At 46.6% G+C, this 22,354-nt stretch overlaps 1 protein-coding gene across 5 annotated transcripts in view; it reads right to left on the bottom strand.

The window, feature by feature from the left end:
* EDARADD (EDAR associated via death domain) overlaps window positions 1–20,662 on the bottom strand; it is a 57,876-nt gene extending 37,214 nt beyond the window's left edge. For 2 of the 5 annotated variants that reach the window (XR_008616203.1, XM_007110464.3), the window contains exons 1-4: window positions 20,509–20,662; window positions 11,067–11,125; window positions 7,745–7,784; window positions 1,515–1,573 (exon numbers count right to left, since the gene is read on the bottom strand). Coding sequence is in view for 4 of the 5 variants with exons in the window: in XM_007110464.3 (XP_007110526.1) it covers window positions 1,515–1,573; window positions 7,745–7,784; window positions 11,067–11,125; window positions 20,509–20,539 (189 nt within the window). In the remaining variant the exon portion in view is untranslated. Of the gene's footprint in view, window positions 1–1,514; window positions 1,574–1,892; window positions 1,998–2,030; window positions 2,206–7,744; window positions 7,785–11,066; window positions 11,126–20,508 lie in introns of those variants that run through there. The other 3 variants (XM_028481385.2, XM_028481383.2, XM_028481384.2) reach the window with 3 other exon arrangements.
* Window positions 20,663–22,354: the final 1,692 nt, after the last annotated feature.

Here is a 22,354-nt window from a genome sequence, read left to right as displayed (position 1 = left end):
TATGCAAAGAAATAACCAACTGCAGTAGGTAGGTACAGTGCTACTTTTTATAGGAATGGAAGACACCCTGTTTTAAAGCAGAACTTAAATAAAAATCTCAAATAGGTTTTTCCCGCTTTCTTTAGTTGATAAATCCTTTTTCATCTTTAAAGACAGTCTACTTGATAAAGCCAGAACTATAACACTGAAATCAGAAAAAATACAGTGTCCTAATACAGTGTCCCAAACAGTGTCCTAATGCATATTCTGTACCTAATCTTAAATGATTTTGGAAAATCACTAAAACTAAACAAACAATGTAACATTTTTGTATCTTCAAAGGAGTCTGTATCATGTTGCAAAAAATGTGGAGAGCAAAACTTTATTAAACAAATTAAGGATTGCAAGAAAGGAAAAATTTATACTTTAGGTTCACTAAAATAGTTCAAATTCAGTCAATGTCAAAGTCAATCATTAGACTGTAATTCCAAGAAAAATGCTGAGTATCAGGATTAATAAATAAGAAAATAATTTTCTCAGTGGGCGACTGAAGACCCCCAAATCAAAGTTAAACGTAGCACCACTGACGATTTTCAAGAGAACCGTGTTTATGATTAAAATTGCTTGTTTTATCAACTATTGTATAACTCTGCTTTACTACAAAAGTGATTTGATTATCCAAGAATATCACTATTAAGGATTACTGACTGATGTTTTAAAAGCAAGACTAAACAAAGCTTCAAATTTGTCTTGCTAAAAATTAACTTGGTATCAATATTATAAAGAGAGCAGGACCCAACCAGTCTATCTTGAGGCAAGACATCCTTTTTGAGGCATTTAGTGTTCTAACTATAGTTTAACAGATGTGAGATATTGTGCAGTTTTGCTAATGAGCTTTGAGTGAGTGAACAGAGATGGGCTGGAAAGTACAAGTAGTAACTGAAGCACACCGTGACACAAGGAAGCTTCTGGAAGGATGTACCTCAAAAGGTGAACAACGGAATGTGACAAGCGATTCTCAACCTTTTGGTACATTTTTGTTGTATCTGAAGTTTAAAATAACAGTCTTTTATAATCAGAAAACAATAGATGTATTTTGGAAAAGGACAATTAAAATAATATGTTAAAATTTGACATCTGATATCTGAACAAAGTAAAAGTTTTAGAAAACATTACAAAAATGTTTTTAAACTACACAGTTTTGTTGAGGCTTTTTAAAAAAGTTCCTATCCACAGCATACCAACTACACACGAAAGAAAGCAACTCTCTAACTCAGTAACACTGATGGTTTTTGGCATCTGGATAAATATTTATTTCCAAAAAATAGATTAAAGCTACCCCAGTTACTAAAAGTAACAGAAGTTGTATAGATGTGCTACATTACTGGGATGCTTAAAGATCATTTCCAAACTTATTATCTAAAAATCCTGTTCTTTCTTTATTTTTAAAGTTCTAGAAGACAATTCCTAAATAAATTCTAGATTCTGGATTAGCATGTACCTAAGGGTAAAAATATAACTGAAATTATTCTTACCTGGTGTTGCACATCAGAATTTGTTGGGCAGTTCAGACTAATTGGATCACGCTCCTCTGCTAGGGATTAAAAAAAAAAAAAGATGCAAGCTTGATAAAGAAAGCACATACTCTGTGGTTGTAAGGCCTAAAATTAAGACTCAATATTACGTGCTGTTTACATCTGGTAAAACCAGGAGGGCCTTGAATGGCCCAGCTGCAAGTTCCCCTCCCAGCTCTGCTCCTGTGGACAAGACCGCCAGCTAAACAACGCTCCTTTTCAAGGGGACCAGGCACAGTCCCTGCTTATCCCTGAGCAGTGGGTTTCGGTTCCCTGCCAGACCACTGAATTACTCAGACAAGTCATCACATCCTTCCCTGGGAACCAGGGGTCACACACCCTCCTGACAGGAGGTCACACACCCGCTTGTCACCCACAGCCCCTGGCTGTTCACTCTGCTCCCAAGTGCAACCCCCATGCGACCCTGCATGGGGTGCAGCGTCCTCCCTCCCCAGGCTGTGAATATCCGTGACTCACAAGCTACTGTCAGTCTCATCTGCCCAGTGTCAGGTGTCCTGCGTGTGGCCAGCCCCATAACTCCAGCGCAGGATCCCTCCCTCACCAACAGGGTGAACAGGAGGTAGTCCAAACACGTTCCCCTCTGATAACCTTACATCAGATGCCATGGTGTTCAGTGTTTGACAGTTTACTAAATCTCTCAGAGAGCAGAGTGCGATTATACTTGTCTGGATAGCTCACCCTCCTAAAAAGGGAGCAGAGTGCGATTATACTTGTCTGGATAGCTCACCCTCCTAAAAAGGAAGCAGAGTGCGATTATACTTGTCTGGATAGCTCACCCTCCTAAAAGTCAAACTGAAACGTTTTCAGGTCTATGGTTAAAGTGGGGATTGCCAGCGAAAGTCAAAGGAACATGATAGGCATGTGAAATGTCTAACACCTTTCGGAATTAACCGGTAGGAAGGAAATTCCATCCTTAGGTTGTCTTACAATATGTGTTAACTTCACAGTTCCCCAACTTGTGGTGAAGATTGTACAAATGCATTAAAAACTGACTTTGTTCCATCAGATTTTAATCTTTAACCACAGAATTCAACATTGCACTCTAACCCTGAAAATTGCCAGTAATATATTATGTTATGAAAGAAATGTCTAGTGGCAGGTAAAATTTTAGAGTATAAAGCCCTTAATAGAGAATCATTTAATTCAAGGTTCAAAAGTTAGGACTGAGTGACAGATTGATTAATTCATCTATTTATTTTTACATTCCTTAACATTCATTGACCTATTATAGGCTGGGCTGATAGATTTATTCATATAAGGGGCTATATTTATTGCTGTCTACACAATTCTGACTAAGGGCCATTTTTTCCTTAACATTATTATCTGCAAAATTTAAACTAAAAGCACGGTCTTTTATTAAGATTCCATATGGTATATATATATATATATATATATATATATATATATATTTTTTTTTTTTTTTTTGCAGTACGCGGGCCTCTCCCTGTTGTGGCCTCTCCTGTTGCGGAGCACAGGCTCCGGACGCGCAGGCTCAGCGGCCATGGCTCACGGGCCCAGCCGCTTCGCGGGCATGTGGGATCTTCCCGGACCGGGGCACGAACCCGCGTCCCCTGCATCGGCAGGCGGACTCTCAACCACTGCAACACCAGGGAAGCCCCATATGGTACATTTTTAAGCTGGAGCAGTAGAGATCTTACCTAGCCTCTGTTTCTCAAGGCAGTCCCAGCTCTCTTGCACCAGAATCACCCGGGCTGCCTGTTAACAATGCAGATTCCTGGGCTCCACTCCAGACCTTCTGAATTGGAATCTCAGGGACCCCAGAAATCTGACACCTAACAAGCACCCCACAGACTTCGGATGCACACTAATTTTTCACAGCAAAAAGTAACAGACATGTGACTTCAGTCATACTAATTCTCACAATGGCCGGTGTCATAATTGTTAACCCAATATTATTGGACAAGTGGGGTTTTTTATTTCCCAATGCAATGTTAGCTTGAAATTAAAAAGCAACTTTTCTTACATGGTCCCCCCCAAGCACTCCTGTGGTTGCACCCCTCTCTCTCCCCTCTACCCTCCATAAAAGAAAACACTTTCTCAGAATGGCCACCTTTGTATGTGTGTCATAATTGGGGGAGGGGTTGGTTTGCTAAAACAGGAGACTGTCAGGGGTCTCCGTCATGGCTGGGTGGAAGGCAGTGAACTTGTGGAATAAGCAGGACAGGTCATGGTAAATCGTGCGTGAAGGAGGGGTTTTTAGTTTCATGTTACAACAAGGAAACCTATCAGCAAGATACTGTCGGTCAATCGGCAAGATGAAAAAATGTCTAAAATACAACACATTGGCCTGCGAGTTTTCAGGCAGACATTTTTACTTAGGAATTATTTTGGTGATCTCCTGAGTACTTGTTTATTTTCTCCTTTTTCAAACTGAACTACTACTTCTACATTTAGTTAACAAAGTATTCCAAATATCATCCATGCTTAAGTTCAAATTTCTCAAAATAATTAACAGTAAAATCAGTCTACTTCTCTGTAACTTTACATCCTCTATTTAATTTTTTTGAACAATGGAAGGGCAGTAATGCCAGAGAAGATGAAGATGATAAAATCTTGATTGCTTTATGATGTCGTTATGTGCAATTTCCCCTCACTAGGAATAGCGCCTCAAAAATCAGAACTCTTTTTCCAAAGACATTTTTCTCTCAAAATATGAAGTGTCACATTCCCTTCAGAACCCTCAAGCCAGCAGTTTCTACGAGATACAGGAATTCTGTGATATAAGATAAACCCCAATCTTAAATTAGTCCTGAGTTTGGTGTCTAAAGATTCTCATCGAGCACCTATCATGACAGAAGCCTGACAGAATGAACCTCCTGAAATCTCTAAAATCAGGGGAGGCAGAAGCTACACATTTGTTCCCGACAAGAAAACGGGTATAATAACACGTTTCACCTCAAAAACGTGCTGATCATTGAAATCATGCTAGAGTCCCACAGTTGATTTATGGTAAAAGCACATTATTGAGAACCACTCTAGTGTGGACCGTGTTAAGGGACTATGTTGTACTGTCCAGGGGGAAAGTAGGAATATACTAGAATTATAATGAAGATTTTGTGAAACATGCTAATTTTCTTAAGAAAATACATTTTGAGGACTTTTAAAATCATATGGAAATGGTTCAAGCCAATTACAAACGACTCCTCTATTAAATATAGTAGCCCCCATAGAATTCACTTAAGTGTCAGAGTCTGAATTGTTCTTAATATAATTAGATTACATTTACTTTTTAAAAAAATAAATTTATTTATCTATTTTTATTTTTGGCTGTGATGGGTCTTCGTTGCTGCGTGCGGGGGCTACTCTCCGTTGCGGTGTGTGGGCTTATCACTGTGGTGGCTTCTCTTGTTGTGGAACACGGGCTCTAGAGCGCAGGCTCAGTAGTTGTGGCGCACGGGCTTAGTTGCTCCGCAGCATGTGGGATCTTCCTGGACTAGGGCTCGAACCCATGTCCCCTGCACTGGCAGGTGGATTCTTAACCACTGTGCCACCAGGGAAGCCCTACATTTACTTTTAAGCTGTAAATTAGTCTCTTCACTAATTATATATGGGCTTTGTTTCCCTAAAAACAACTTCAATGAGAAAATTACCATAAGCATTTAACTATGATACCGGCTCCATTACGGTATGTTTGAAAAAAATACTGCAGACATTAAATTGTTATTAAATGCAAATGTTGGATATTACATAGAAGACGATGTGTTTCTTGGAGATAAGAAATTACGTGCTTAATAACACTTCCCCGCCCCTCCTCATGAATAAGGACAGAGGAAAGATCTGGAGTTACCTGTCAACTCACCACCATTTTAATTAAGGTTTTGTAAAACTCAAATTCCAGGAGAAACCCAACGGTACAGTTACTGTATTTCAGGCTGCTAAGCAACAATCTTTTTCTCTTAAAACAGGAAATCATGTTCAAGAGTGACAGAAAAGGTCTTCGGATAGTTGCTGCGGCCCAGTCTACCTAAAACGGGGGCTCCACCCTTGCCTCTCCACTACAAAACCTTTCAACAGTCCTCTACCCTGATTGCTCACGATTCTTTTGCCAGATTTCCCTCCACCCCTGTCGGATGCTTGTTGGGAGTCAGGTGCTGTTCCAGGCTCGCTTCGTTGAATTCTCACAAGCACCCTGGGAGGTCGGTGCAATACTGTCTTCTCTGCACTGCAGACTGGACCCTGGGACCCTGAGCCATGAGGTCACCTGCTGAGTCCTCCCATAGCTGGCGGTCTGGCTGCAGCTCGGGTGTCTCCCACATGTCTCCTACATGTGGCACGCCACATTCTTGAAGCTTCTTAGGCAGGCTCTCAAAGGGAGGTCTGTGTCCCACCCACTCAGGTTTGCATTAAAAACACAGGTTTCTGGGCCTGACCCCAGACCCACCACATCATGATTTTGGAGTAGTGGGGCCCAGAATCTGCATTTTAAACTAGCTCCCCAGGGGCTTCCCTGGTGGCGCAGTGGTTGAGAATCCGCTTGCCGATGCAGGGGACGCAGGATCGCGCCCCGGTCTGGGAAGATCCCACATGCTGCACAGCGGCTGGGCCCGTGAGCCGTGGCCGCTGAGCCTGCGCGTCCGGAGCCTGTGCTCCGCAAAGGGAGAGGCCACAACAATGAGAGTCCCGCGTACCGCAAAAATAAATAAATAAATAAATAAACTAGCTCCCCAGGTAATTCTTCACTGCACCCTAAAAATCCAAGGAACACGGCCCAACACGGCCTCTGATTCGTCCCGGTGGCCTGGCTTGCACCTTCCGCTTTCTTGCTGAACTAGGCAATCAGAGCTTGGGCAATTCAGGACACTGAGAAGTCATTTATGGAGGGGGGAAAGGGCAAAGTGTGCTTGGGAGAAGCCTCCCCTAGTACAGCCAGGATTTGGGCTCAAACCTGGCCTTCAGCCTCTTTTCCCTACACCACTGCCATTCCTGGGACGTGCACAGGAGGCAAAAGGAATGAAACTCTAATGATGTCATTTCAGAGAGCAGGAAGAGAGTCTGGTGAGTAGAGAATGAGGGAGGGGGACTTGGCAGAACTACAGACTTAACCACAGGTGGGCCCTGCCAGGGAGCTCCCAACCCTGCAGCCCAGTGACCCTGTGATACCCATCACCACAAGGGCTGCTGGGGAACCCCACGGCAGGCTGTGCTGGGAAGTCCTTCCTCTCCAGGAAGCCGGGGGGCCCCTGCCATCTCTGAAGCTGCTCAGATCTGATTGTTCCCCACCCCTCCTCTCTGGCCAGTCAGCAGAGCACAAGGTAAACGCTCCAGTGCGATAAGCGGCAGCTCGGCCTCCATACTGGATACAGCCTTGCAGGCTGCCCCAGGGGAAATTAGGAAAGGCTCAGGCCTTTATGGTCTGCACCACGCCTGAGACATTCGCCTGTGGATCATAAAAGCAAGCTCTTTTTGCTTTGCGGCCTGACAGCATCCCTTGCCCCTTGTCTGCTAACAGAACCCTCTTTCCTGTGGTTTGAGTAGAACTGACTTCATGCCCTCTGCCCCCAACCCTCCAACCTCAAGGCTGAGACCTGGTCAGCCCTCCATCCTCCAATGACAGCAGCTGATACAGGGATGGCCACACGACCAAACTGCTCCTTTCAAGATTTGCCCCTAAAATTGTGCTATGTGTGCTGGGGGAAAGGCTCCCTCTTGCCCCGGCATCTTTAGCTGCACCAAGTAAAGCTGGAGGTGTCAGAGACTATCTTTCCCACCACGTGGGGAAAGCCTGCTCGAGTATGGAGCCAACACAGAAGACAGAGCCATTGTGGGGGGAGTGGGGGACTGAGCCTGAGACATCATTTAAATGCTTGGATTTAGCAGCACCCAAAGACTCTAAGCCACCAAGTCACCCCCCATTTTAAACTAATTTGAGCTACATTTCTGACACTTGCAACCCACAGTCCTGGCTTTCTTCATTTTATGTATATGTTTTTATGCATAAAAACACCATAGGAATTTGATGTATAATTTGCTATAAAATAATTTCTACATTTTAATAAGAAAATTCATACCAGAGAAGGTCAAATCATGCACTAAATTATCAGTAGGTTTCTGTTTTACAATTTTAAAAAATGAAAAATTACTTTGACTAGTGCTTTGTTCAAGATATGAAAGTAATCACAAGTTTAAATTGTTACTTTAACTGTACATACCTTTAGGGAGTCCCGTGTCTTGAATGGGATATTTGTCTGACTGTAGAAATCAACAAAAGAGGAGTGTTATTTTTAAACACTGTAGTCAATTATAAGATCAAAGTGAAGAGAAAGCTTTGTCTTGGGAAAGTCATGATTTTAATTTAAATCCTTGCAAGTTTTTAGCCTTGGATTTATCAATACGCCTGACCCATTGCTTGCTTTCATTCTCAATTTTATAGAAATGAAACCAAGGTGGGTGAGAAGTCAATGTTGGAACATGAAACAGAAGAAGCCTTCAGCTCTGACCACTAAACCACACTTCCTCTCATTTCTGCAGTGCTCTTCTATTTCCCTCAATTTTGAGGGACATTTCTGTTAGTGAATTATGGGGACAGACCCATCTCTTCTCACCATTTCTGTGACATTCATTTGGGCCAATAAGCATGTGTTCTGGGCAGTACTCACAATTGGAGAGCTCTATCACAGGTTGACTAGGACAGGAGTCAAAAGGTAACTATCCCATTAATTGCACGAAGATCTACGAATCAGTTACCCATTATGCACAATTCCCCAACGCTTTAGTTGAGGGCAGTACTGTTACAGGGAATTCAAAATAGCAAATGCTCTTACAATCACATATTTCTTTGTTGGTACCGACAAACATGCAGGTGTCTAAGCTTCTGGAAGCTTCTACTGCAGATTATACAATGTAGTCATTTTCTAAAGACTTCCATGAGAGGAGTGGGGATGCACCCAATCTCCCGAACCTGTCCTCTGACCCCGGCTCAGCTCCCACCATCATCTGCATCTGGGCCTTTGGGTCTCTAGTCCTCCAGCCTAAAAAAAAAAAAGCTGTACCTCCCAACTCTCCTGTAAGTCTCATGACTATCTTCCTTGAACAGAGGAGGAAAAGAAACAAGTGTGGAACCAGGGATTCTGTTTTAAACGCCTTTCCTTGGAGTTTCTTTGGAGCTAGGTAGTAAAGTTTCAGAACCTTCTAGAAGCCTCCAACCCCTTTCCACAAAAGAAATCAATCAATTATCTTTACGGAATCAGTTCAACCTGTGAAGGGGCTGGAGTCTAAGGTCAGACACACTGGTGGTCAAGCGTGTCTACATGACTGAGCCCCAATAACACTCTGGACCCCAAGGGTGGGGTGAGCTTCCCTGGTTGTCAGTACTCTGTGTGTATCATCACACAACGTTACTGAGAAAAGTAAACACTATCCACACAACGTCACTGACAGAGGGTAGCTGAAAGCTCCACGCTTGCAACTTTCCTGGGACCTGTCCTATGCCCCTCTTCCTTTGGCTGACTTTAATCTGAATACTTCTGCTGTAATAAACCACAATCCTGAGTGAAAAAAAGAAATCAATCAATCAATCAATCATCAATCAAAGAGAACTTAAAAATCAAATACTTTTCCCCCAGACTAAATCCTTCTCCATACTCTGCCCCCCAGAGCATGGAAAACACATCTGTACTATAGTGCTTATCAGGCTCTTTTCAAAGTTTTTGTCTATTTCCTCAGACAGACTGTGAGTGTTTCAAGAGAAGGGACCAAGATCTTTGTATCCCCGGATTTTGACTCTGTTCAGACTACATGAACGAACAAGTGCAGGTTTCCTGGACAGACTGACAGTTGAGATGGGCCTAGAGAATGCCCAGGACTCAGATGACTCAGAGAAAGGAGCATGGTGACTGCAGACGGTGGGCACGGAGGAGCAAGGCCAGGGGGCTGGAAGACGGACCAGCCTGTAGGAGAGATGCATGCTGGAGGTGGAAAAGGAAGACAGGGTTGGACACGAAATAATGGAGCCAGTTTCCATGGAAGACCCTGGAAAGGAGGCAAAGGGATTTAGGAAGGGTGCCATTCTAGGATCTCGGGAAGCTTGGCTCATTTAACACTGCTGCCTGCTTCGTGCCCCACTCTGCATATGGGAAGACGGTCGGCACAGCCTCGCAGGAAGTCAGGCAAGCAAATAATTCCCATGCAACGCAATAAAAAGTAGGGACTGTGGATAAGGCAGCACCTGAAGGCCCCAAGGCCGAGAAGCCTTCCCAGATAAGGAACACTTGAGCTGAGTGACAGGATGCATAGTTCATTATATGAGGAAGCAGGGAGGGACCAGCACTATGGGTACCCCAGGGCAGGGGGAGGGCAGGGGGCATCTGAGGAGCAGCAAATAGCTACACACAACTGGCTCATCAGAGAGATGCTGAGACATGGTCACGGAGGACCTCATCTGCCATGTCAAGGACCACGTATTTAATCCTGGAAGGAATGTTATCGTTGAAATGTGTCCCCTCCAAAAACACCTCGCAGTCCTAACCCCTATACCTCAGACTGTGACCTCCTTGGAAATAGGGTCACTGTAGATAGAATTACTTAAGATGAGGTCATACTGGTGTAGGGTAGGCCCTTAATCCAACAGGACAGATGTCCTTGTAAGAGGAGAAGACATAACAAGACACACACACACACAGGGAGAAGACGGCCACGTGCCACCAAAGGGAGAGAACGGAGGGAAGCAGCTACAAGCCAGGGGACACCAAGAACTGCCGACGACCATCAGAAGCCAGAAGAGGGGCTTCCCTGGTGGCGCAGCGGTTAAGAATCCGCCTGCCAATGCAGGGGACAAGGGTTCGAGCCCTGGTCCGGGAAGATCCCACATGCCGCGAAGCAACTAAGCCCGTGCGCCACAACTACTGAGCCTGCGCTCTAGCACCCGCGAACCACAACTACTGAAGCCCGCATGCCTAGAGCCCGTGCTCCACAACAAGAGAAGCCACTGCAATGAGAAGTCTGTGCACCGCAACGAAGAGTAGCCCCCGCTCGCCGCAACTAGAGAAACCCCACGTGAAGCAACAAAGACCCAACACAGCCAAAAGTAAATTTTGAAAATTAGAAGAAAAAAAAAGTGGTAACAGAGGTAAATCAACAGTGTATGCCCATCTGACACATGGGCAGCCCGCCTTTACTTTAAGGCTGTCCTATTTTTCCTTTCAATCTCAAGTTAGATATTTTGATTTCTGAAGAATTGGTAATTAAAAATAGTATTAAAAGTAGACAAGCAGATAAAGACCTCATGTAACCTAAGTAGACCACTTCTGATATGTGCAAAATGAGAACAGAGTCTAACACCATTTTTAACCTGGAGAAACCCCAAGTTTATTATGTCACAGAGAAATATCACGAAAAAGAAATTTATCTTGGAAAACCTTATTTTAGGGTTTCAAATTTCATGTAACTACTAAGTAATAAAAAATATAAAGAAATAACAAAGGGGAAAAAGGAAAAACAGGAGTCATCACCATTAATGTAAAAGTTGTAACCTACCATATTAAGGGATATAGTGCTAGGGTCTGTGTCTTCCACTGGCTCCTTTGTCAAATGATCTGTAAAGAGAACAAATAGAGAGCATTTTCTTTAACTTAGAAGCACAGTGTGTCCTTTGATAACTGTCTTCATATAGACACAAGCTACCCCAATCAGTTTGGAGAAAAGCTTACTTTCAGTGCTTAGTGGAAACAAAATAAGAAAGAATGAGTTCAGGCTGCATCAAGAAAGTGATTATGACTAATAAAATACATTAAAAAAATATTTTGGAACAGTTTACTTATAAATGTCTACAAATACTCAGAGGTACAAATAACTACAAATTAGGTGAATGTGATATTAATGACTCTTTTGCATATTGGATTTTGAGACAGGCTGGGACCTGGGACCCTTTACTGGCGCGCTTGCACCTGGACAAACATCTCCTCAAGCAACAGAGTACAAAGAAACTATAAAAGACTAAAAATAACTGCATGCAAGTGCCGTTGGGCAAATTATGAACTACATACAGAAAAGAATACAAAAAGGGCACAAACCAACTGCCATTTCTGAGGTGCCGGGAGCAAAAGCAGGGTACTGCACGTGACCCCTGCACACAGCACCACCAAGTGGGGGGTCAGGCCACCTAAGCCACACCTCAGGCCCGACCCACCAATCCGCTCCCACCCTCACCCCATTTAAGGGACCAGCTCACCGCGCCCCTCTAGGACAGCAAGCAAGGGCAACTGTTTCTTGTTTTTACCCCGCATACTGCGGCATGAGTCCCAATAAAGCGTTGCCTGAGTTTCTCATCTGGTGTCTTATCAATTTCTATTGATTAAAGAGTCCACGGGGGCTTCCCTGGTGGCGCAGTGGTTGCGTGTCTGCCTGCCGATGCAGGGGAACGGGGTTCGCGCCCCGCTCTGGGAGGATCCCACATGCCGCGGAGCGGCTGGGCCCGTGAGCCATGGCCGCTGAGCCTGCGCGTCCGGAGCCTGTGCTCCGCAACGGGAGAGGCCACAACAAAGGCAGGCCCGCATACCACAAAAAAAAAAAAAAAAAAAAAGAGTCCAAGGACCCAGGTTGGCAACAATTTGATTATAACTTCGAGCAAGAAAATTAGAAAAAAAAGATCTCCCTTTCCAAGACACTTTATGAAACATCTGCCAGAAAACTATCTTGCTCGATAACCGTATCTGTCTGAATGGGATCCTCGGTATTTTGTGCAGTCACTACACGACCTGCAAACCGTTAAGTGGCCAGCCTTGGGCCAGTCAAGATTCATCTTTCATTTTTCTCCCAAATCTTCATTAAGTACATACTGTGGCCCAGGCACTAGGTCCTGGGAATGCCTTGGGGGATCTAAACAAACAAAACAGGACAACTTATGGAGATCATTTGTTTGTTCTCCCCAGATGTTTCCCATTCGAGAATGTGTCCAGACTTCTCACATTTCTCTCACCGCAGGTGTTGACAATGCCCAAAGGAGAAGCAGGGTGAAGGGAACATCTCTTTGTTTTATGACAGGCTACAGTCACTGGAGAGATTAAAGGAGGTGGCCCAGAGGAGCCGGGGACAAAAGGAGAGAGTTTTTGCCAATGTTCCCCCATGGAGCAGGGGACAGACACTGCAGTCCATGAGTGGGGACTGTGCCGTGGTCCTTAGCAGAGCCCAGAGGTGGCAAGACCACGTCAGGGAATGCACGGAGGGGGCTAACCCCTGGGTCCCAGGGTTCCCAGCCCCACAGAGAAACCAACCCGTGATTTGGAGCTGCAAGAGAAACAGAGGGCTCCTGGACCTCAAGAGTCTTCTCAGGCTTGGACAACAAGGACATCAAGCCCACCCGGATGCACTAAAAATTCAAGGCCCCTCCTTTTCCAAGCACCACATCATCCTCTTAGATTCCTATGTGACCCTAAGGAAGGGGCCAGGCCCCATTTTGGACTGAAATGGAATCTCCTGCCAGCCCAGTAGATTACAGACTTAGACCTGGATTTAAGTCAATGTAAAGAAAATAAGAACAAGTTGTGCTGCTAACTCCACCCTGAGTTTATAGAACTCCTGCTGCCCAAGGAAAAGGCAATTATCATACAGAGCACTTGGTGTTAAGACGGTAGACATGCAGAAGGATATGGAAACACAGGAGGAACACAAGCCCAGCCTGGGGTGTCTGGTGGGGAGTGAAGAGCGGGTAGAGATGAGACTACAGAGGAGATGACACTTGAGTCCAGAAGGATGAGTTGAAGCTAGCCAGGAGAAGTCAGGGAGGGAACAGCATTCTAGACAGAGGGAACAGCACAGGCGAAGGCCTAGAGATGAAAAAGAACGGGACACATAAGCATACTTCAAATAGGTCCAGCCGGACACCTGCATTCGGTCTCCCAGTTTTTCCTTTCTATCCTTCTCATGTCTAGCTCCTGGCTGGGGAACGGGTAGTAGAAGCCACCATGAGTAGCCTCCAGTCCTTTCTTTCCCTCCTATCACAGCCTAGTCTCAACCACTTAATTTTCACCAAAGTGTATCTGGATGATAAACCTTTTTTTTTGGCCACGCGGCCTTGCGGGATCTTAGTTCCCCAACCAGGGATTGGACCTGGGCCTTCAGCAGTGAGAGCGTGTTGTCCTAACCACTGGACTGCCAGGGCATTCCCTGGATGATAATACTTTAAAAGCTTACCTCCACTAGGGGGGTGGAATTTTAATAGGTATCCTATGCAGCTATTGCCCACCAAGTCTATGACAAGTTAGGCCTGTTTCCTACAGAGACATTAGTATGCGAGGAAGGAAAAAGACGAAGAGGAAGAAAATGGAGGAGACAGCTGGGAAAGGCAGAATTACGCCAAAAGCAGCAGTGAGAATGCAAACAGGACAGTTAAAGGGAAGGCACACAGGGCTTGGGAGGAGAAGGCTTGGGTCCTCACCGCCACCCCGCTGAGACCTAGCGGCCTGACCTTGAATGAGTCTAGCGGTATGACCTTGAATGAGTCTAGCGGTATGACCTTGAATGAGTCTAGCAGTATGAGGTATGACCTTGGATGAGTCTAGCGGTATGAGGTATGACCTTGGATGACTCGTGTTAAGTGTTCCCAGCCTCAGGCTCTTCCTCTGTAACAGGAGGGGGTCCACGTAGCTGGTTCCCACACCCAGCTGATCATCATTATTCTGGTCAGGTCAGGTTTGGGAACGACTCCCCCTGAGAATCTGTGCCTCAGAGCATGATGGGGTGAACAGGACAACAAGTGTTTGGAGGCCCAAAGTCTCTTGCTTTGGTCTGAAACCTCTGAGAATAGATGGAATTTAAGATGGGAAGGGCACAGAGAATTTAGGGTTTTTTTTTTTGCTGTTTTCTGAAGCACAACAGCAAAGTGAGAGGGCAACCAGGAAAGGCTTAGGACTAGTCTTTGAGGCACTTTCAGGTCTTTTCTTATTTTCATTCGCACGGTTGTGACTGTATCAGCTTCTGACGTAGACCAGGCTGGGGGTGAAGTTCTTCTTTACGTGTTATTACCAAATCCGCGCACAGACCCAGGCCCACGGTGTCGCCCCGCTTGTTCTACCTGATCCCGGGCCTTCCCCCCCGCCCTTGCTGCAGTTCACGCAGCAACACCTTTGTTCTCACAGGCCCGTGCTGTGTACCAACAGATTATCTGGAGGAGGGCTGATCCTGGCTATTTGAGACTAGTCTAGAAGTAAGCAGTTGTCCTGAAGTATTTCTGAGAGCTCTCGGAGCCACATGTTTACAATATTATTAGTATAAAATCAAATAGTTTACTCAGAAGCTTTAAAATGTTTATTTTTACAGGCCCCAGGTAACAGCAGGCTGGGCCTCCAGGCAAGGAGCCGGAAGAGAAAGGGGGACGGTGCCAGCTCCGAGGTGGCAAGGCCGGCAGCTCAGCCGGGGGTGGGAGGGGACCTTCCTCCTGCTCTGGGCTGTCGCTCTACTGTCCCAGAGCTGCCTCCGTTCTCCTGGATTGGTGACTCCGAAGAAGGCAGAGGTCACCCCAAATTAGTTGGTAATTGACCAAAGGGGGTCTCCCGATGGCAATGAGAATGATGTTTAATCCACACGAGCATCTTCTGGGGAGGTCCTCAAAAGGCCTGAGTGGAACCCATGGTGAGCCGATGCCACTCAGCTGCTGGAAGGGCAGCCGGCCTGGCTCCCGGAGGCCCCAGGTGAGAGCAAGCAAGGCCAGCTGCAGGTACGTGCTTCTCTGGGCCTCAGGTGCCTCACCTGTAATATTCAGGGGGAGCGGGGACAGAGAGCCTCCACGTGCCCTTCCAGCTTTAAAAGTCCATGAGCGGTGAGAAGTAGGGGCCCCAAAGGTGAAAAGCGCATCTTCAGGTGAAGGTCACGCCAACACAGGAAGCCCAGTTACAATGAGCGCTCCCACTTACCCAGTACCCCTCCCCGCCCACCCACCCCATCGCCCCACGCTGCCTGGTTTACACACAGCCCCGTTTCAACCTCACAGCAACCCTGAGAGAGGGCCAAGTGTCTCCTTTATCCATACTGAGTGCCCAAGGCCAAGGGGCAAAGGAAGCAGCAGAATTTGGATCTGGGACTTTCTGACTTCAAAATCTACCCGGTTTTCCACTGCCTTCGGGTTGCTTGAAGTGGTTCATGCATTGACAGTCTGATAACAGACTGTCCTGAGGGGATCTCTGTGTCCAAATTTTCCCTTCCTATAAGGGTACCAGTCACATTGGATGAGAGCTCCCTCTGATGACCTCATTTTAACTTGACTGCTTCTGTAAAGACTTCATTCCCAAATCAGGTCAAGTTCTGAGGTACTGGGGGTTAGGATGCCAACAAAATTTTTTTTGGGTGGGGAGCACAGTTCAACCCCTAACAGTCCACTCTCTGGCCCCCAAATTCACGTCCTTGCCACGCGCAAAAGACATTCACCCGACATCCCCCAAAGCTTTCATCATTCCGGCATCAACTCTAAATGCAAAATCTCACCTACCCATCATCCATTCAAAGACCCAGCTCTCATCAGCTCCTGAATCAGAATCCCCAGGAGCCCAGGAGACTGTGGGCTGCACCCGGCAGCCTCTCCACCAGGAACGATCTCGGATCGTCCAACACAGACGCGCACGGGTAAGCTGCCCACGAGCAGCACGGTCACGTCCGGACCGCTCCCTTTATGAATCACATTAGATAAGGGCCAATAGTTCCGCAAAGGAAGTTCAAAGATCTCCTCTAAAGATGTCCTTTCAGAGAAACAAAGAGGGAAGCGTGTCAGAGATTCCTGGCTTTCCCGATCATCAGGAGTCAAAAGAGTGGGGCCTTTTGTGCTTCTTAGTGAAAAAGTAAAGGCAATTCTTTGAACTCGGTGATTTCAGAGTTCATTTATTTTTCCTCTGTTATTATTTTTTGTACCCTAGCTTTTCTTTTGACCTACAGCTGTTTTCACTACTGATTCTAAGGAAGCCCTAGAGTCCTAACCGTATTCAGGATTACAGAAGCTCTCCGGGCAGCAGCGCTAACACGCTGCTAAGTTCACCTTCTTCTCTGTCTTTGGCAGCAGCCCTGCTCTGTCATCCCTGCACCTCAGAGCAGGGGCTGAACAAGCTGAGAAAAGGACAGGGATCAAGAAGGTGCACCTCTAGAGCGACTTCTCTGGATGATGGCCAAGCTGAGGGAGAGGGGAGGGGAGGGAAGAGATGAACCAAGGGATGAAAGAGGAATGCAGACAAGGGGGAAATACTTGGGTAGAGAGAAGAAAACTTAGAGGCATTGTAAGAAAGGGAAAGAAATGAAGTGGGCATTGGAAAAACCCACGGGACGGGGAAGGAGAAAGGGAAAGAAGGAAGGGAGAAAGGAAAACCGCAGCCTGTCAGCACTCTCTGGTGGATGTGGTGAATGAACTGGCTGGTGCAGCCTTTCATACAAGGGTGCTGCTCGAAGTGTTTCCCCCTTTAGTCCTGGCTTCTGCTCCCGGTGCTACTGCAGTTTGCAAGAAGGACAGGGTGCCACCTCAGACCCATCCAAGCGCGGAGGAGGGCTCAGAGGGGTGCATGAGGGGTGAGATGCCACCTAAGGGGCTGTCCTGGGCCGGTCTCTAGGGCCAGGGCTCCCAGGGAGCAGCCCTGCGTGCAGTGCAAACAATACCCCGAGGATGAACAAAGGCAGAGCATACGCTGATGCGCTCCGTGGCCAAGGGCAATTTCTTAGCTCACTGCGACGAAGCAATGAACTGTACCATCTCCCCAACTCTCCCGACTTTCAAAGCCTCTTTGTTTCTGTCCTTAATATCTGTATGAACACGAACCAGATTTTATTCATTTTCAACAGGCAATTCTGACTCATTCCACGATGGAGGGTTTATCAGTGGTAGAGATGGAATGAGATGGCCACACTGTAACCAGCGTGACTATTTTCCTGCCAGTGCAAATTTTCTCAGGGCAAAGAGTTGTTTTTTTAATTAAGTTCATACGGTATAATAATAGATACCCACCTTTGTTATATGCATGTGGATATACAAACATCTTTATTTTTTTTTTAACTTTACAAGGTAAACCCAGTTAACATCTAAGTGAATCAGTTCCTAAGATGCCAATATTGGAAGAGCTTTTTCTGCCCACAGTTTGATGCATAGGTGGTTACATTTTATATCTTTCATTCATTTACTGAGATGATAAGCATTTAACCAGGGCTTACTAAGTGCTGGGTACTGGGCCAGGCGTTGGAGAAAAACGGTCGAGCAAAACAGACGTGCCCTCTGTCCAAGAACTTATAGTCTAACGGGGGAGAGAGACAATGGTGAAGTCTTCACAGCTAGAAAGGGTGACAGGTGCTGGAAGGGTGCACCAAGATTGTGTAACTTGGAGCTGAATCTACATCAGTTTTGATCTGAAATCCGAAGGGTGGGCAGGAGGTAAATGGACCGGCGGGGATTGGGGGAAAGTGAAGGGAGCCTTTCAGGCAGCAGAAACAACTTGTGCAAAGGCCAGGAGGCAGGTGGTCCAGGGCTCTCAAGGAAACAGAGGAGGCAGGGTGGCTGCAGTGCAGACGAAGAGACAGAGCAGGCTTGCCGACTGAAGGGAGAGCTACAGGTCCACGTACAGAGTATGGACACCACTGAAGGACTGAGGATTTACTGGAAAGTCAGAGCAGGTTTCTGAGTAGAGGAATGGCGAGATCTGATTTGTTTTTAAAAGGTCACTCTGGCCACTTTTAGGTGAACAGGTTGGTGGAAGGTGAGAGTGTGTGTGGAAATACCAGTTGGGAGGTGAGTGCAGGAAATCTGGTAAGAAGCATAGTAACTGGGTCTGGGGTGGAGACATAAAAATGCCACGTAACGAGTTTTACACATTATCACCACTTGTGGCTTCATTACAGAAATGGAAGGGATGTGTCCTGGAGGTTATAGAAATGATATGAGATGTTAGAAAGAGGAAGTCATTTTTTTGGTCATATATCTGTCCAACCCTTTGTTTCTATATGCAAGTGTGGAGATATTATATATCTTTTTTTAAACTGGAAGAACCCTCATCTAATTGATAGAATTCCAGAGTGGGAATGGACATGAGAGTATCTTTCAGATGCCTGGAGATGTCCTTCAACATCGCTGCAAGTGAGAGGGAGATCTCTACTCAGGAAGTCTCTCCCCTCTTTGTAGGAAGCCAACAAAAGTCCACCTACAAGTTTGGGTTCTACCTCTCAAAGTCAAGGAGACAGGTTCTTTCCGAATGACACCCTCGTATCATCATATCCTCAGGTCTCTCATCCCGCCACATGTGCTGGGATTTCCAAGTCCCTTTGTTCCAGGTTGTGAGCTTCCATTTTGGCTGGGCCAAGCAGGCTAAGTAGCATCACCGGACTTCTAGATCCTGTGGTACTATTACTGTCATCTAAGATCCTATTAGCTGCCCTGGTGGCCTTATCACACTCTTGACTCACTGAGGCTTTTTATACATGGAGCTGTGTTTCCCAGCACCCACCTCCTCTGGTGCCATTGACTTTGGGGGTCCCAAGCAGACCTTATATGTATCCCCATTCAGTGGGTCCCGATCAAGATCTTTTTGAATCTCCTTCACCATCATCATTTAATGAAATGCGAAACCACTGTTAGTAAAATCTAGCTTAACACCTCTTGGCATCTTGCCAATTATATTTTCAGAAGAGGAAGTGGATGCAGAGGTGAGAGTTGAGGGGCAGGGGTAGGGTTTCTCCCTAAATTTCCCCTTCTGTTTTTCCAAACAATGAATATGGGGGAGGAGAAGGATATCCAAACCATTTACTTATCTTCCGTCTCCCATCGATAAAAATGTTTACCATTCCTCACTTAAAGAAGAACCACCTGAAGGAGAATTTAGATCTTTCTTAAAATCTCCAGGAAACTCTCCCAGACCCAGCGCATCACAAGGCCAAGTTAGCAATCTTCTGACCCACCTCCAGATACTTTCTATCTCATTCTCCTAACTGCTCAAGCCCCAAATGAACAATAAAACATTCAAGCTCCGGCCCTGCCCAAGCCCAAGAAATAAAATAGGGAACACGTGTCTCTAAGCAGGTATCTGTGGTTCTGTATATCTGGTTCTCTCCCTAGCCTTTCCAGCCTCAACAAAACTAGAAAAAGCCCCAGAGTGCTCTGGGGGATCCATCATTCATTCATTCACGTGTTCGACAAACACTCACTGAGGATCAGCCTAGGGTATGGGAGAGCAAGGAGAGCAAATTCCTGAAAGGTGAAGTCTGAGGAAGATTTTCAATTCAAGTGAAATTAAAGAAAAATCGAGAGCCTGGTCTCAGGTACAGACACAGTATTTTATGGTTTTTCAATTCAAGTGAGATTAAAGAAAAATCTAGATTCTGGCTTCAGGTGCAAACACAATACTTAACGATAAGGACAGAACTAGAGGCCATTCTAACCAAAGGCCTCTACAGGTGGGATCAGCCGCCTGGTTTTGTGGATACTAGTTTATGAAATAGCTCCGACGGCCAATATTTAGAACAAAACGATTTAATAAAAGTGAAACGAGGAGAGAAGAGGAGAAATGAGAAGGCACGCGAGTGGGGAGAAAGGGAGAGCTCGGGAGGAAAAAAAGAAATCCAACCCTTGCGCTCTTTTCTGCCGGAGAGGTTTGAGAGGCTTGTTTCAACCTGGCATCCCCGGTGCAGAACAAAGAGGCTGGGGCGAGAGAACGAGAGGAGCAAAGGGGCGTCTCAGGCACGCTTGGGAGCGACTGGGGCCAGGGGGCCGCGGGGGGCGCGCGCCACCAGCAGGCGCTCGCGGGGGGAGCCTCGCACCCCGCCCTCCGGGACGGCGCCGCCGCTGTCCCCCGTCCGGCCCCGCGCGGACCCAGGTCGGGCGCCAGGGTCCAGGGTGGTCCCAGGTCGCCCCTCGGGGCTCGCGGGGAGCTCGCCCCGACAGCTCCGTCGCAGACGCGGGACGCCTCGCGATCTCGCGACCCGCGGTCCGCGCTCCGGGTGAGGGTGCGGCGCGGTGTCAACTTACCCACGCGCACGGGGTCGTCCGGAGAAGCCATGGGGACGGGGTAGGGCCGACGGGCGCCGGAGCGGGGCCGGGCGGCCGGCGGGACAGGGGAGGAAAGCCGGGTTGCAGGGCTGGGTTGCCCTGCTTTTCGGACGCGCGGGGAGCGAACCTCGGCGGCTCCGCGCGCCTCTCCTCTGCCAGCTCCTCCCCTCTCTCCGCCGCTCTTCCCCGCGCTCACTTCCTGCTCGGCAATTAGCAAAGCCCCTGCCGTGCGCGTCCGGGTTCCACCCCCCGCCCCCAGACGCGCGAGCGGGAGACCGGGTGCAGCGGACCAGGGCGCGGGGAGAGTCCCCGGGTGCCCCGGGGTCCCCAGCGCCCGCCGCGAGCGCCCTTCCAGTCCTGCGCCCGGGTCTCCCAGGGCAGGTCCCGCCGCGGAGCTCGCGCGAGTGCTGCCCGGGACCTGCTGCGAAGCGATTATTAGCCTTAAAAGCCGGCTGCAGTCGCGGGTCGCTCTCCTGGCTCCCTCCTTTCGCCCCGAGTCCGGCCGCAACTCTCCTCCGCGCACAGGCCTGGGCTGAGATGCCTGGCGGCGGTCTGATGTTTAGACCATTTCCTGCTCTTTAGGCAGAGTACGCCGCTGCATGATGGCACACGCGAATAATTTCTATTTTGATTTTTCTTTGGCATTGGTTATTACATGACCTCCAGGGTACTTACAACACAAAGGGAGTGAAAAGAGGAAGCCTGATACACACTCGCACAGCCTCGCTAGAAAAATAGCTTAGGGCTCCCTCGGAAATGCCAAGGTCTAATTTTTTTACTTTTAATTTTATACCAATTACGTGCGCACAGATTGGAATCTTTCACTAAGAATATTTTTAAGATTGTTATATTTTAACGAAACCTATCATCAATCATAAATCTATTACTATACAATGGTTACTGGCAATTTAAATTTAATAGTAATCTCTTAAGGGTTTAAAATAACCTTTGTCTTCACACATAATAATTGAAAGAGAGGAATTGATTTGAAAGAGGTAACATAGCTTTTAGTCAGTTTATCGTGAAGGAGCGGCCTCTGGCTAAAAACTCAGCTCCGAAAAATGCAGGAAAGCAGCGAGTGTGTACACACTCTCTCGGCGACCAGGGGCGCGCTTTGTACCTCTCCCCCTCTGTTTAGTAGTCCTGAGGCCCATGGCACTGTCCAGATGGGCACTCAATATGCCATGCAAGAAACGAGAGGCTCAGAGAAGAGGGTCCGGCTGGGCGTCGACCTTCTGGTGGAAAGCTCTCTGGGCAATTTGTGGGTGGGACGATGAACTTCCTTTTGGTCTGCCTTCTGATAGGATGGGAAATTTTTTTTAAAGGTGTTTTCTCTTAGCATCCATTTTGAGGTTTGGTTTGTGGTTCTTTCTGTACTTCTCAGGATGATGGAATTATTTCTGAGGCTGGTTGTCAGAAACCACATAGCAAGTCGGCAACCCAAGCTCAAGCGTTGCTCTGAAGCTGGTTTGCTTTTCAAAACCCTGAATTAATTGTCTTATCACTCCCACTCTTATATCAAATAGAAGATGGGTGGCAGAAACACACCTCAACGTTTTTAAAAGAAAATTGACTATATATATTATTCCCTTTCATTCCATTTCCTTGTACCTACTTCTTGTGAATTGCAACCATAAGCCCTCATTACCTTATTTTTCCCATGTGCTTTGTGAACTCTAAAGTGTAATGCAAGTGGAACTTTTTCTTTATTTACAAAAAACTAATTTGAAAACAATTATGTTTTTTAATATCTTTATTGGAGTATAACTGTTTCACAATGGTGTGTTAGTTTCTGCTTTACAACAAAGTGAATCAGTTAAACATA

Source organism: Physeter macrocephalus, chromosome 20 (genome assembly GCF_002837175.3).
Source record: "Physeter macrocephalus isolate SW-GA chromosome 20, ASM283717v5, whole genome shotgun sequence".
Classification (NCBI taxonomy): Eukaryota; Metazoa; Chordata; class Mammalia; order Artiodactyla; family Physeteridae; genus Physeter; species Physeter macrocephalus.
The sequence above is the reverse complement of the archived record's forward strand: the minus strand, read 5'-3'. Positions and strand labels throughout refer to the sequence as shown.